This window comes from Eubalaena glacialis, chromosome 5, assembly GCF_028564815.1.
Source record: "Eubalaena glacialis isolate mEubGla1 chromosome 5, mEubGla1.1.hap2.+ XY, whole genome shotgun sequence".
NCBI lineage: Eukaryota > Metazoa > Chordata > Mammalia > Artiodactyla > Balaenidae > Eubalaena > Eubalaena glacialis.
In genome coordinates this window covers 108,846,481-108,861,183 of record NC_083720.1, presented here as the reverse complement: position 1 = coordinate 108,861,183, position 14,703 = coordinate 108,846,481, and the positions used below count along the sequence as shown (strand labels likewise).

The 14,703-nt window shown below is 37.7% G+C and overlaps 1 protein-coding gene across 12 annotated transcripts in view; it reads right to left on the bottom strand.

Moving 5' to 3' along the window:
* Positions 1-14,703, bottom strand: part of PTPN13 (protein tyrosine phosphatase non-receptor type 13) — a 226,512-nt gene that overhangs the window by 62,068 nt on the left and 149,741 nt on the right. For 10 of the 12 annotated variants that reach the window (XM_061192478.1, XM_061192479.1, XM_061192482.1 and 7 more), the window contains 3 exons: positions 14,100-14,517; positions 13,861-13,958; positions 12,218-12,274 (listed from right to left, as the gene is read on the bottom strand). In XM_061192478.1, coding sequence (XP_061048461.1) covers positions 12,218-12,274; positions 13,861-13,958; positions 14,100-14,517 — 573 coding nt within the window. The remainder of the gene's footprint in view (positions 1-12,217; positions 12,275-13,860; positions 13,959-14,099; positions 14,518-14,703) is intronic. The other 2 variants (XM_061192480.1, XM_061192481.1) reach the window with 1 other exon arrangement.

Genomic DNA, 14,703 nt, shown 5'->3' with positions numbered 1-14,703 from the left:
CCAAAATTATGAGATGTAGCAAAAGCAGTTCTAAGAGGGAAGTTTAGAGTCATACAGGCCTTCCTCAAGAACAAGAAAAATATCAAATAAGCAAACTAACCTACCAACTAAAGGAAAGAGAAAAAGAACAAAGCCCAAAGTCAGCTGAAGGAAGGAAATAATAAAGATCAGAGAGGAAATTAAAAAAAAATACAGACCAAAAAAACAATAGAAAAGATCAATGAAACCAAGAGCTAGTTTTTTGAAAGATAAACAAAACTGATAAACCTCTAGCCAACATCAGGAGGACCTTCAAGATGGTGGAGGAGTAAGATGTGGAGATCACCTTCCTCCCCACAAATACAACAACATGTGGAACAACTCCTACAGAACGCCTACTGAATGCTGGCAGAAGACCTGAGACTGACCAAAAGGCAAGAAACTCCCCACATACCTGGGTAGGGCAAAAGAAAAAAGAAAAAACAGAGACAAAAGAATAGGGATGGGACCTGCACCTCTGGGAGGGAGCTGTGAAGGAGGAAAAGTTTCCACACACTAGGAAGCCCCTTCACTGGCGGAGATGGGGGTGGGAAGCTTCGGAGCCACGGAGGAGAGCGCAGCAACAGGGGTGCGGAGGGCAAAGCGGAGAGATTCCCACACAGAAGATCAGTGCCGACCAGCATTCACCAGCCTGAGAGGCTTGTCTGCTCACCCGCCAGAGCAGGTGGCGGCTGGGAGCTGAGGCTCAGGCGTTGGAGGTCAGATCCCAGGGAGAGGACTGGGGTTGGCTGTGTGAACACAGCCTGAAGGGGGCTAGTGCGCCACAGCTAGCGGGGAGGGAGTCCGGGAAAGAGGCTGGAGCTGCCAAAGAGGCAAGAAACCATTGTTTCAGGGTGCGCGACTGGAGGGGATTCCTTCCCTGTCTGCCCACAGAAGGCAGAGCACCGCCTAAACAAGCTCCAGAGATGGGCATGGGCCATGGCTATCAGCTCAGATCCCAGAGACAGGCATGAAACACTAACGCTGCTGCTGCAGCCACCAAGAATCCTGTGTGCAAGCACTGGTCACTATCCACACAGCCCTGGGAGCCTGTGCAACATGCCACGGCCAGGGTCCTGTGATCCAGGGACAAGTTGGCTGGGAGAACACACGGTGCACCTCAGGCTGTTGCAGTGTAATGCTGGTCTCTGCTGCCACAGGCTCGGCCCACATTCCAATTATAGCTACCATACCCCTCCCTCCCCTGGGCATGAGTAAGCCAGAGCCCCCTAATCAGCCGCTGCTTTAACCCTGTCCTGTCTGGGTGGGAACAGATGCCTGAGGGCGACCTACATGCAGAGGTGGGCCCCAAACCAAAGGTGAAGCCCAGGAGCTGTGCGAACAAAGAAGAGAAAGGGAAATTTCTCTGTGCAGCCTCAGGAGCAGGGAATTAAATCCTCACAATCAACTTGATGTACCCTGCATCTGTGGAATACCTGAATAAACAATGAATCATCCCAATATTGAGACAGTGGACTTTGGGAGCAACTGTAGACTTGGGGTTTGCTGTCTGCAACTGATTTGTTTAATTTTCAGAGAAATTAAAACCTTTACAGACAAGCAAAAGCTAAGAGAATTCAGCACCATTAAACCAGCTTTACAACAAATGCTAAAGGAACTTCTCTAGGCAGGAAACAAAAGAGAAGAAAAGGAGCTACAAAACAAACCCAATACAATTAAGAAAATGGTAATAGGAACATACATATTGATAACTACCTTAAATGTAAATGGATTAAATGCTCCAACCAAAAGACACAGGCTCACTGAATGGATACAAAAACAAGACCTGTATATATGCTGTCCACAAGAGACACACTTCAGACCAAGGGACACATACAGACTGAAAGTGAGGGGATAGAAAAAGATATTCCATGCAAATGGAAATCAAAAGAAAGCTGGAGTAGCAATCCTCGTGTCAGACAAAACGTACTTTAAAATAAAGACTATTACAAGAGACAAAGAAGGACGCTACATAATGATTAAGGAATCAATCCAAGAAGAAGATATAACAATTGTAAATATTTATGCACCCAACATACGAGCACCTCAATACCTAAGGCAAATATTAACAACCGTAAGAGGGGAAATTGACAATAACACAAGAGTAGGGGACATTTACACCCCACTTTCACCAATGGACAGATCATCCAAAATGAAAATAAATAAGGAAACACAAGCTTTAAATGACACATTAAACAATATGGAATTAATTGATATTTATAGGACATTCCATCCAAAAACAACACAATACACTTTCTTCTCAAGTGCTCGTGGAACATTCTCCAGGATAGACCATATCTTGGGTCACAAATTAAGCCTTGGTAAATTTAAGAAAATTGAAATTGTATCATGTATCTTTTCCGACCACAACGCTATGAGACTAGATATCAATCACAGGAAAAAAAGTGTAAAAAATACAAACACATGGAGGCTAAACAATACACTACTCAATAATGAAGAGATCACTGAAGAAATCAAAGAGGAAATCAAAAAATACCTAGAAACAAATGACAATGAAAACACGATGACCCAAACCCTATGAGATGCAGCAAAAGCAGTTCTAAGAGGGAAGTCTACAGTAAACACAATACTACCTCAAGAAACAAGAAAAATCTCAAATAAACAACCTAACCTTACACCTAAAGCAATTAGAGAAAGAAGAACAAAAAAACCCCAAAGTTAGCAGAAGGAAAGAAATCATAAAAATCAGATCAGAAACAAATGAAAAAGAAATGAAGGAAATGATAGCAAAGATCAATAAAACTAAAAGCTGGTTCTTTGAAAAGATAAACAAAATTGATAAACCATTAGCCAGACTCATCAAGAAAAAAAGGGAGAAGACTCAAATCAAAAGAATTAGAAATGAAAAAGGAGAAGTAACAACTGACACTGCAGAAATACAAAGGATCATGAGAGATTACTACAAGCAACTATAGGCCAATAAAATGGACAACATGGAAGAAATGGATAAATTCTTAGAAAAGCACAACCTTCTGAGACTGAACCATGAAGAAATAGAAAATATAAACAGAATAATCACAAGCACTGAAATTGAAACTGTGATTAAAAATCTTCCAACAAACAAAAGCCCAGGACCAGATGGCTTCACAGGTGAATTCTATCAAACATTTAGAGAAGAGCTAACAGCTATCCTTCTCAAACTCTTCCAAAATATAGCAGAGGGAGGAACACTCTCAAACTCATTCTACAAGGTCACCATCACCCTGATACCAAAGCCAGACAAAGATGTCACAAAAAAAGAAGACTACAGGCCAGTATCACTGATGAACATAGATGCAAAAATCCTCAACAAAATACTAGCAAACAGAATCCAACAGCTCATTAAAAGGATCATACACCATGATCAAGTGGGGTTTATCCCAGGAATGCAAGGATTCTTTAATATACGCAAATCAATCAATGTGATCCACCATATTAACAAATTGAAGGAGAAAAACCATATGATCATCTTAATAGATGCAGAAAAAGCTTTCGACAAAATTCAACACCCATTTATGATAAAAACTCTCCAGAAAGTAGGCACAGAGGGAACTAACCTCAACATAATAAAGGCCATATATGAAAAACCCACCACCAACATCGTTCTCAATGGTGAAAAACCGAAACCATTTCCTCTAAGATCAGAACAAGACAAGGTTGCTCACTCTCACCACTATTATTCAACATAGTTTTGGAACTTTTAGCCACAGCAATCAGAGAAGAAAAAGAAATAAAAGGAATCCAAATCAGAAAAGAAGAAGTAAAACTGTCACTGTTTGCAGATGACATGATACTATACATAGAGAATCCTAAGGATGCTACCAGAAAACCACTAGAGCTAATCAATGAATTTGGTAAAGTAGCAGGATACAAAATTAATGCACGGAAATCTCTTACATTCCTATGCAGTAATGATGAAAAATCTGAAAGAGAAATTAAGGAAACACTCCCATTTACCACTGCAACTAAAAGAATAAAATACCTAGGAATAAACCTACCTAGGGAGACAAAAGACCTGTATGCAGAAAACTATAAGACACTAATGAAAGAAATTAAAGATGACACCAACAGATGGAGAGATATACCATGTTCTTGGACTGGAAGAATCAGCATTGTGAAAATGACTATACTACCCAAAGCAATTTACAGTCAATGCAATCCCTATCAAACTACCACTGGCATTTTTCAGAGAACCAGAAGAAAAAATTTCACAATTTGTATGGAAACACAAAAGACCCCGAATAGCCAAAGTAATCCTCAGAAAGAAAAATGGAGCTGGAGGAATCAGGCTCCCTGACTTCAGACTATAGTAGAAAGCTACAGTAGTCAAGACAGTACGGTACTGGCACAAAAAGAGAAATATAGATCAATGGAACAGGATAGAAAGCCCAGAGATAAACCCATGCACATATGGTCACCTTATCTTTGATAAAGGAGGCAGGAATATACAATGGAATAAAGACAGTCTCTTCAATAAGTGGTGCTGGGAAAACTGGACAGGTACATGTAAAAGTATGAAATTAGAACACTCCCTAACACCATATACAAAAATAAACTCAAAATGGATTAAGGACCTAAATGTAAGGCCTGACACTATAAAACTCTCAGAAGAAAACATAGGCAGAACACTCTATGACATAAACCACAGCAAGATCCTTTTTGACCCACCTCCTAGAGTAATGGAAATAAAAACAAAAATAAACAAATGGGACCTAATGAAACTTAAAAGCTTTTGCACAGCAAAGGAAACCATAAAAAAGATTAAAAGACAACCTTCAGAATGGGAGAAAATATTTGCAAACGATGCAACTGACAAAGGATTAATCTCCAAAATATACAAGCAGCTCATGCAGCTCAATTAAAAAAAAAAACAAACATCCCAATCCAAAACTGGGCAGAAGACCTAAACAGACATTTCTCCAAAGAAGACATACATATTGCCAACAAAACACATGAAAGGATGCTCAACATCACTAATCATTAGAGAAGTGCAAATCAAAACTACAGTGAGGTATCACCTCAAACCAGTCAGAATGGCCATCATCAAAAAATCTACAAACAGGGCTTCCCTGGTGGCACAGTGGTTGGGAGTCTGCCTGCCAATGCAGGGGACACGGGTTCGAGCCCTGGTCTGGGAAGATCCCACATGCTGCGGAGCAGCTGGGCCCGTGAGCCACGATTGCTGAGCCTGCGCGTCTGGAGCCTGTGCTCTGCAAGAAGAGAGGCCACGATAGTGAGAGGCCTGTGCACCACGATGAAGAGTGGCCCCCGCTTGCCACAACTGGAGAAAGCCCTCACACAGAAACGAGGACCCAACACAGCCATAAATAAATAAAAATTAAAAAAAAAAAATCTACAAACAATAAATGCTGGAGAGGGTGTGGAGAAAAGGGAACCCTCTTGCACTGTTGGTGGGAATATAAATTGATACAGTGACTATGGAGAACAGTATGGAGGTTCCTTAAAAAACCAAAAATAGAACTACTATATGACCCAGCTATCCCACTAATGGGCATACACCCTGAGAAAACCATAATTCAAAAATAGTCATGTTGGGACTTCCCTGGTGGCACAGTCATTAAGAATCTGCCTGCCAATGCAGGGGATACAGGTTTGAGCCCTGGTCCAGGAAGATCCCACATGCCATGGAGCAACTAAGCCCATGTGCCACAACTACTGAGCCTGTGCTCTAGAGCCCGCGACCCACAACTACTGAGCCCATGTACCACAACTACTGAAGCCTGTGTGCCTAGAGCCCATGCTCCACAACAAAGACAAGCCACTGCAATGAGAAGCCCGCGCACTGCAACAAAGAGTAGTCCCTGCTCACCGCAACTAGAGAAAACCTGCGCGCAGCAACGAAGACCCAACGCAGCCAATAAAAAGAAGAAAAAGAAAAGAAAGAAAGAAAAAAAAAAAGAGTCATGTACAATGTTCATTGCAGAACTATTTACAAAAGCCAGGACATTGAAGCAACCTAAGTGTCCATCGACAGACGAATGGATAAAGAAGATGTGGCATATATATACAATGGAATATTTCTCAGCCATAAAAAGAAACGAATTTGAACTAATTGTAGTGAGGTGGATGGACCTAGAGTCTGTCATACAGAGTGAAGTAAATCAGAAAGAGAAAAACAAATACCATATGCTAACACATATATATGGAATCTTAAAAACAAAAAAAATGGTTCTGATGAACCTAGGGGCAGGACAGGAATAAAGACGCAGACGTAGAGAATGCACTTGAGAACACGGGAAGGGGGAAGGGTAAGCTGGGATGAAGTGTGAGAGTAGCATGCACATACATACACTACCGAATGTAAAATAGATAGCTAGTGGGAAGCAGCTGCATAGCACAGGGAGATCAGCTTGGTGTTTTGTGACCACCTAGAGGGGTGGGATAGGGAGGGTGGGAGGGAGACGCAAGAGGGAGGTGATATGGGGATATATGTATACATATAGCTGGTTCAATTTGTTATACAGCAGAAAGTAACACAACATTGCAAAGCAATTATACTCCAATAAAGATGTTACAAAAAAAAAAACAAAAAACCTTTAGCCAGGCTAACCAAGAAGAAAAGAGAGAAGAACCAATAAACAAAATAAGAAATGAAAGAGGAGAAATTACAACCAATACCACAGAGATACAAAAAATCGTAAGAGAATAATACAGTTACATGCCAACAAACTGGACAACCTAGAAGAAATGGACAAACTTCTAGAAACATACAGCCTGCCAAGACTGAGTCAAGAAGAAGTGGATAAATTGAACACATTGATCAGTAGTAGTAAAACTGAATTTATAATTAAAACAACAACAACAACAACAACAACAAAATACCTCCCAGCAAACAAACGTTCAGGACTGGACAGTTATCAGGGAAATTCTACCAAACATATAAAGAAGAAATTATACCTATACTATTCCCCAAAATTAAAGAGGACAGAACACTCCCAAATTCATTCTATGAGGCCACCATCCATTATACCATTTGCATCCAATACAGATGCAAAAATCCTCAACAAAATATTAGCAAACCAAATGCAACAATATATAAAAAGGACTGTGCATCATGATCAAGTTGGATTTATTCCAGGGACACAGGGATTGTTCAACTTTCACGAATCAATCAATGTGACACACCACATTAGCAGAAGGAAGGATAAAATTCACAAGATCATCTCAATAGACACAGAAAAAGCATTTGACAAAATTCAACATCCTTTCATGATAAAAACTCTCATCAAATTTGGTATAGAGGGAACATATCTCAACATAATAAAAGTCAGTTATGACAAACTCACAGCTAACATCATACTCAACAGTGAAAAGCTGAAAGCCTTTCCTGTAAATTCAGGAACAAGACAAGGATGACCACTCTTGCCACTTCTATTCAACATAGCAATGATGTCCTAGCCACAACAATCAGAGAAAAAAGAAATAAAAGGCATCTATATATTGGAAGGGAAGAAGTAAAACTGTCACTATTTGCAGATGACATGATACTTTAAATAGAAAATCCTAAAGTCTCCACCAAAAAACTAATAAATGAATTCAGTAAAGTTGCAGGACAGAAGATTAATATACAGAAATCGGTTGCTTTTCTATACTCTAATAATGAACTATCAGAAAGATAAAGTTAAAATAAAAAAACCCCAAAAACCAAACAAACAAAAAATTCTGTTTAAAATCAAATCAAAAAGAATAAACTAGGAACAAACTTAACCAAGGAGGTGAACGACCTACACTCTGAAACTATAAAACACTGATAAAGGAAACTGAAGATGATACAAAGAAATGGAAAGATATCCCGTGCTCTTGGATTGGAAGAATTAATATTGTTAAAATGGCCATACTACCCAAAGCACTTTACAGATTTAATGAAATCCGTAGCAAAATACCCATGACATTTTTCACAGAACTAGAAGAAATAATCCTAGAATTTATATGGAACCACAAAAGACCCTGAATTGCCAAAGCAATTTTGAGAAAAAATAACAAAGCTGGAGACATCATCTTCCCAGACTTCAGATTATACTACAAAGCTACAGTAATCAAAATACCATGATACTGGCACAAAAGCAGACACATAGATCAATGGAACAGAATAGAGAACCTAGAAATAAACCCATGCACCTATGATCAATTACTCTATGGCAAAAGAGGCAAGAATATACAATTGAGAAAAGACAAGTCTCTTCAATAAGTGTTGCTGAAAAAACTGGAATGCTACATGTAGAAGAATGAGATTAGAACATTTCCTCATACCATATACAAAAATAAACCCCAAATGAATCAAATACCTAAATGTAAGACCTGGAAACCATAAAACTCCTAGATGAGAACATAGGCAGAACATACTTTGACATAAATTGTAGCAATATTTTTTTGGATCTGCCTCCTAAGGCAGAAGAAATAAAAGCCAAAATAAACAAATAGGACCTAATTAAACTTAAAAACTTTTGCAAAGCAAAGGAAACCATTGACAAAATGAAAAGACAACCTACTGAATGGGAGAAAATATTTGCAAATGATATGACCAACAGGGGTAATAGCCAAAATAAATAAATAACACATACAATTCAATATTAAAAAAAAAACAACCAAATAAAAAACATGGGCAGAAGATCTAAATAGACATTTTTCCAAAGAAGACATACAAATGGTCAACAGGCACATGAAAAGATGCTTGAAATCAGTAATCATCAGAAATGCAAATTAAAACCACAACGAGCTATCACCTCACATCTGTCAGAATGGCTACCTACAATCAAAAAGTCTACAAATAATAAATGTTGTTGAGAGTGTGGCGAAAAGGGAATCCTTGTACACTGTTGGTGGGAATGTAAAATGGTGCAGCCACTATGGAAAACAGTATGGATGTTTCTCAAAAAACTAAAAACAGAACTACCATATGACCCAGCAATTCCACTACTGGGTATATATCCAGAAAAAACAAAACCACTAATTCAAAAATATACATGCACCCCAAGGTTCACAGCAACACTATTTACAAGTATCTAAGATACAGAAGCAACCCAACTGTCCATCAACAGATGAATGGATAAAGAAGATGTGGTATATATACCTATATACAGTGCAATATTGGTCAGCCATAAAAAAAGAATGTAATTCTGCCATTTGCAGCAACTTGGATGGGCCTAGAGAATATTGTGCTTAGCGAAATAAGTCTGACAGAAAATACAAATACCGTATGATGTCAGTTATACGTGGAATCTAAAAAATAAAACAAAGAAATGTCTATAGCAAAACAGAAACAGACTCATAGATATAGAAAACAAACCACTAGTCACCAGTGGGGAGACAGAAGTGGGGAGGGTCAAGATAGGGGTATGGGATTAAGAGATATAAACTACCATGTATAAAATAGATAAGCAAAAAGGATATACTGTACAGCGCAGGGAATTATAGCCACTGTAACTTTTTTTTTTTTTAATTATTTATTTATTTATTTATTTATTTATGGCTGTGTTGGGTCTTCGCTTCTGTGCGAGGGCTTTCTCCAGTTGTGGCAAGCGGGGGCCACTCTTCATCGCGGTTCGCGGGCCTCTCACTATCGCAGCCTCTTCCCGTTGCGGAGCACAGGCTCCAGACGCGCAGGCCCAGCAACTGTGGCTCACGGGCCCAGCCGCTCCGCGGCATGTGGGATCCTCCCAGACCAGGGCTCGAACCCGTGTCCCCTGCATTGGCAGGCAGACTCTCAACCACTGTGCCACCAGGGAAGCCCCACTGTAACTTTTAATGGAGTATAAAATACTGAATCACTATGTTGAACACTGGAAGCTAATATAATATTGTAAATCAACTATAATTTAAAAAAAAGAAAAAAAGAAAAAAAGAACTGTTATAAGATGTGCCATTTTTTGAAAGGGTAAGCAACCTTTATTTCTTTTTGGAAATCACAATTAATCAAAGGATTGGAATCCTTTCCATATTTGTTTCATGAGATTGGAAGACTCCTGCCTTTCTTCTTTTATCTTCTAAGTTTCACACTCTTTATGGGTCTCTGAAAGTTGTAAAAGATTAAGACTGAATTTTATTCATTGGTCCTTGTATTAAGTGATAAATAATTCAGTATTAACTAATGCTCATTTCTAATTTTCTCTTAATAATCTTGTTCAGCAACAAAAAACACTGAAATTAGAATAAAAAGTCCTATATTTGACCAACGGGCAAGTAATTTAACTTTTTAATCTTCAGTTACCTTATGTGGAAAAACATGTTTGCCATGCTCTATTATGTCAAAACTCAATTCTCAACAAAGCACTAATTCAGGGCTACTTGGACAGATTGAAGGAGAATTTTGAAGAAAATATAAACTTGTCTATAAGCCAACTGGGGAACACCTCCATGGGAAGGTGGGTTGGCCCCTCTGTAGGGGGCAGGTGGGAAGAAGAGTGCTTGGAGGTTTAAACACAGACCCTACCCTGCACATGATGTTCATCTGGTACCCAATGTAAATTCATATTCTTTTCCGTTAGAACCTAGGTAAAAACACATTTCAGGCTCTCATCCTTGAATAGATTATTATCCAGCTTATTTCAGAAGTTTATCTGGGAGAAATAATACCTAAAAATAATTAGGCATTATTATACTAGGAGACAGTCTAAAGAGTGGATTAGAGCATAGGCTCTGGAAACAGACATCCTGCATTCAAATCATGGCCCCAGCTTTTGCCAGCTCCATGACCTACTGTGCAACTCTACCTTTCTGTGTTTTGGCTTCTCAGTGGTGAAAAGGAAATAACATTAGTTCTGGCTCATAGGATTGTTGTGGGGATTGAGAGAGAAACATAATGTGCTTAGAACAGTGTTTGGCACATAGTAAGCACTAAATAACTGTCAGTCAGTAAGTACGACCGTTATGGACATGTTAATAACTGACCTATTTTAGGTACAGAGGTATTCTAACTTCAGTCCATGTAAGACATTTGGTCATCAAAAAGCTATATAACAAGGTCTTAGTAACTTAGGTCTAAGTATAAATTGACTTTTTCTTTAATGGTATGCCCTCAGATTTTTTAAGGATTAATACATTAAAAAATTGGAGATGAAAAAATCTTTCATTTGCTATGAGTATTTAAGATATTATAGAAGTAAAAAGATTTACTTTTGGACACAATTTTGCTTCCAAGAAAAATGTTCCTCTCTTGAAGAATTGGTATGTGTATTTCTATCAGAGAATGAGAATTATACAAAATAGCTTACTGATGTCTGACAGTTTTGACCTACAAAAACAACGGTTTCATATGGTTCAACTAATTTTCATGCCTTCATTTTTGCCTTGGCTCTCAGGAAAATGAGAACTAAACTTAAAGCTTCATCAAGTTTAACTATCTTAATACTTGTGATCAGCATATTTTCTTCCTTCTCATCAGGCTTCTGATTATTTCAACTTTAAGAATTTGAGGGTAAAACTTAAACATTTTTGGAGGAAAGTAGTATATACATAGTGATAATAATATTCTTTATACCCATGAAGGTTGTTAGAAAAATCAAATAATGTACATGAAAGTATTTTGTAACCTAAATTATAAAAATTGTGAACCCACTGACCTTCAAGTCATTGCACAAAGTTTTTTTCCTACAATTTTGTTTCTTCTTAGATTCTTTCTAAACTAGTAATCTCAACATTTAAAGTCTTCAAATTCTTCCCAAAAGGTTTATGATAGGACTCAAAGCTGGTCGCCATTTAGTTTTTGACCTTCACTCTGGCCCCAGCATACCTCCATACTGAGATTCTTACATCTCCCTGAATCTGTTATCTTCTCACATGTCTGCATGTCTTTGATCACACTATGCCCTTGGTCTGGAATACTTATCCACACCATTCTGCCTGAATAAATACTCCTTTTATTTCAAGATTCAGTTGAAGCATCCCTCAGTTAAAACTCTTTTCAATCAAAATGATCTCCCACCTAAGCTACCTTAGCTCCCCAATTAGTGTCCTTATCTCGAATTTGTCATTTCTCTAGTTCATCAACATTAGTCTAAATTACAGGTCCCATCACATCACTGAGATGCTGAAAACCACAACTCTCTTTTGACTCCAATGTAAGGCCTAAAATCCTTGACATGGAACTGAAAGCTCTTTATTAGTAGGCCCATGACTATCTTACAAGGTACAAGAGAAAAATTATGATGGAAATGAGGGGAAAAACATTTTGTAAACCTACCATTTTCTTTTAAGGGTACTTGGGATGAGGAATTTCCAGAACTATGCAAAGTCATTCCTGTGGTATAAATTAAATTATTAGACAGTTTAAAAATGGTCAGATACTATATACAGAAGTAATTTCTTCTGATAAATTCATAAAAATCAACAAAACATTAAGACAGCAACAATTTCTTTCATTTACACTCAGAAAAATACGTCTCCCCACAATGGGCTTTTTTTTTTTTACTACTTTTAATGTCCAAGTTAAGCATATCAACTTGTTTTGCAGAATAAATTTAAACACAAATGTATTGTTTCTGACAATGACATTTTGATGTCATATATGAAATGATGAAACTAAAATGAGTTTTAAAAGTATCTGTTCAAATGTTAAAAGAAAGTTCAATATTCGATAAGAGTGAATAATCAATCAAAAACAAATGCAGAAAATAATTTTTTTTTATGGTTGAATTTTCTTTTACTTGTGTTTTTCTATGGAATATTCACTACTCTATATCTGATATGTGATGAATTTTTATGTAGAACAAAGCCTTCCTAATGAAAATAGCTTAGAATCTATAAGAGATCCCATTATATATGAATACACTTTGAAAATTATTTTCTTAAAGATTAAATCAGTGTCTTTTTAGGCTATTTTCAACGCATAGGGTGACCTATAAGATGGAGTCTTGTCTTTCATCTGTTTAAAGTTTTTTTTAACCAATTCAATTTAAATTGATGATAGTATAATCTCTGAAAGCTGTGGAAACCTATATTAATAAAGTAATGTGACCTTCCATAAATATTTATCAATTATAGTGTAGTTCTCTTTGACTTCATTTACTCCACATATCCCCAATCCAATCACAGGGTGAGAAAATACTTTTTAACTTTGTATAGTTATGATCACACTTAGTTCCAAGGGAGAGTTAATTAGTATTATTTAGTAAAACAACCGTAGAAAAGGGTATCCTTGTTGACCGCTTGTCTGCCCAGCTGTTTCCTATTTTGAGTAGTCATTCAGACCTCTGTGCTTAAATATCTACTTTTCTAAAAGATTGATTCCCATGCAGTTCGCTTTTAAGATGCACAAAACAACAGGAATCCTTCTGTTTATCTTATAAGGTAGTGTGTATTTATAAACACAAACAACTTCTGTCTATACTTAAATAGTTCATAGGCCCCAGCTAGCTGGGAGAAATTGAGAAAACTTAAATCAACTAAGAATTTCTACATAGCACATTTCATAAAACTATCTCTTTCTAGACACAATTCCATTCTGAAAGTACCCTAAATAAACTTTTCTTAAAAAAAAAAAAATAGCATTAGTGGAGTCCACTCTCAAAGACTGTAAGGAAAATCCAAAGGAAGGCTATCTAAAGCCATGGCACCAGACTACCTGGGTTCTCTTGGTCAGAATGTCATGGCCTTTAACTGTGACCAAGAGAAAGCTAACAGTCTGTGCCATGAGGCAATCACTTGTTAAATCAATTTTTGATTTGACTTGGTACTTTTTAAGTAGCCTAAAATTTTATATTCACAAAAAGTTTTGGTAATTAGGACATAAAACCAAAAATAATTTCCTGGTAATTAACACTGTCTCATTCACTTCATTATGAGCATGAGGTAAGGGAGAAAGAAGGTAAGTTTGTTTTTGCTGACCTATAACATATGCTTGACCAGGGTCTTCAAAGGATGAGGAGTCTGATTCCTGTTTCCTCCTTTCAGGACTTCTATTTAAACTTGCAACAGACTTTGAACTAAAGAGGGAAAAGGAAGGTGGGGGGGAAGTGTCAATGTAAAAAAGTATGATGAAAATAATAAATTGTCAAAACAAAAGCAAAAGTAGGAAATGCAGAATTTACAAATATGTAGTTTGGGTTAGTTAAGTATGTTCTTACTTATTAAGTTTTGTGAATCCTGCCAAAGATTCTGTATCAGATCTTGCCATCTGGTGAAACGGTTTTCCTACCAACTCCGCAGTGGTTTGTGGTTGGGATTCCATGTTAACAATGACATTTTTCCGATGAGGATAGAGAGAGGCCTGACTCAGATCGTGGTATGATTTACTCATCCCTCTAGGCTTTTCCTCCCAAGAAGCTTTGTCACTCTTCTCTTTTGCGCTGTTTTGCAATGGCTGGTAAAGCGACAGCTCTGAGCAGGATAGCCTCTTCAGAATCTCAGCTTGAACCGACAGAGGTCGAATGGCAAGTTTGTTCAGGGTGCTGCTGGCCAGACTACCGGTGCTGATTGCTCGTCCCATATTAAATCCTCTAACGGACTCTGCTTGGAGGTTCAGGCTCCTAAATGAAGCTTTCTCTACAAGGAAATAGGATTGCTTTACATGACGGAAACACCATAGAACCTTTTATGAGAAGAGCTATTTTAATAAATAAAAAAGAGCATGCAATTTTTAATCTTTTTGATTGCCATCAGAAGTAGGTAGCTTTCAAAGAGTGGCAATTGAGGATTTTAAAAAGGAGGTTGGAAGATTCTGGTTTTCAT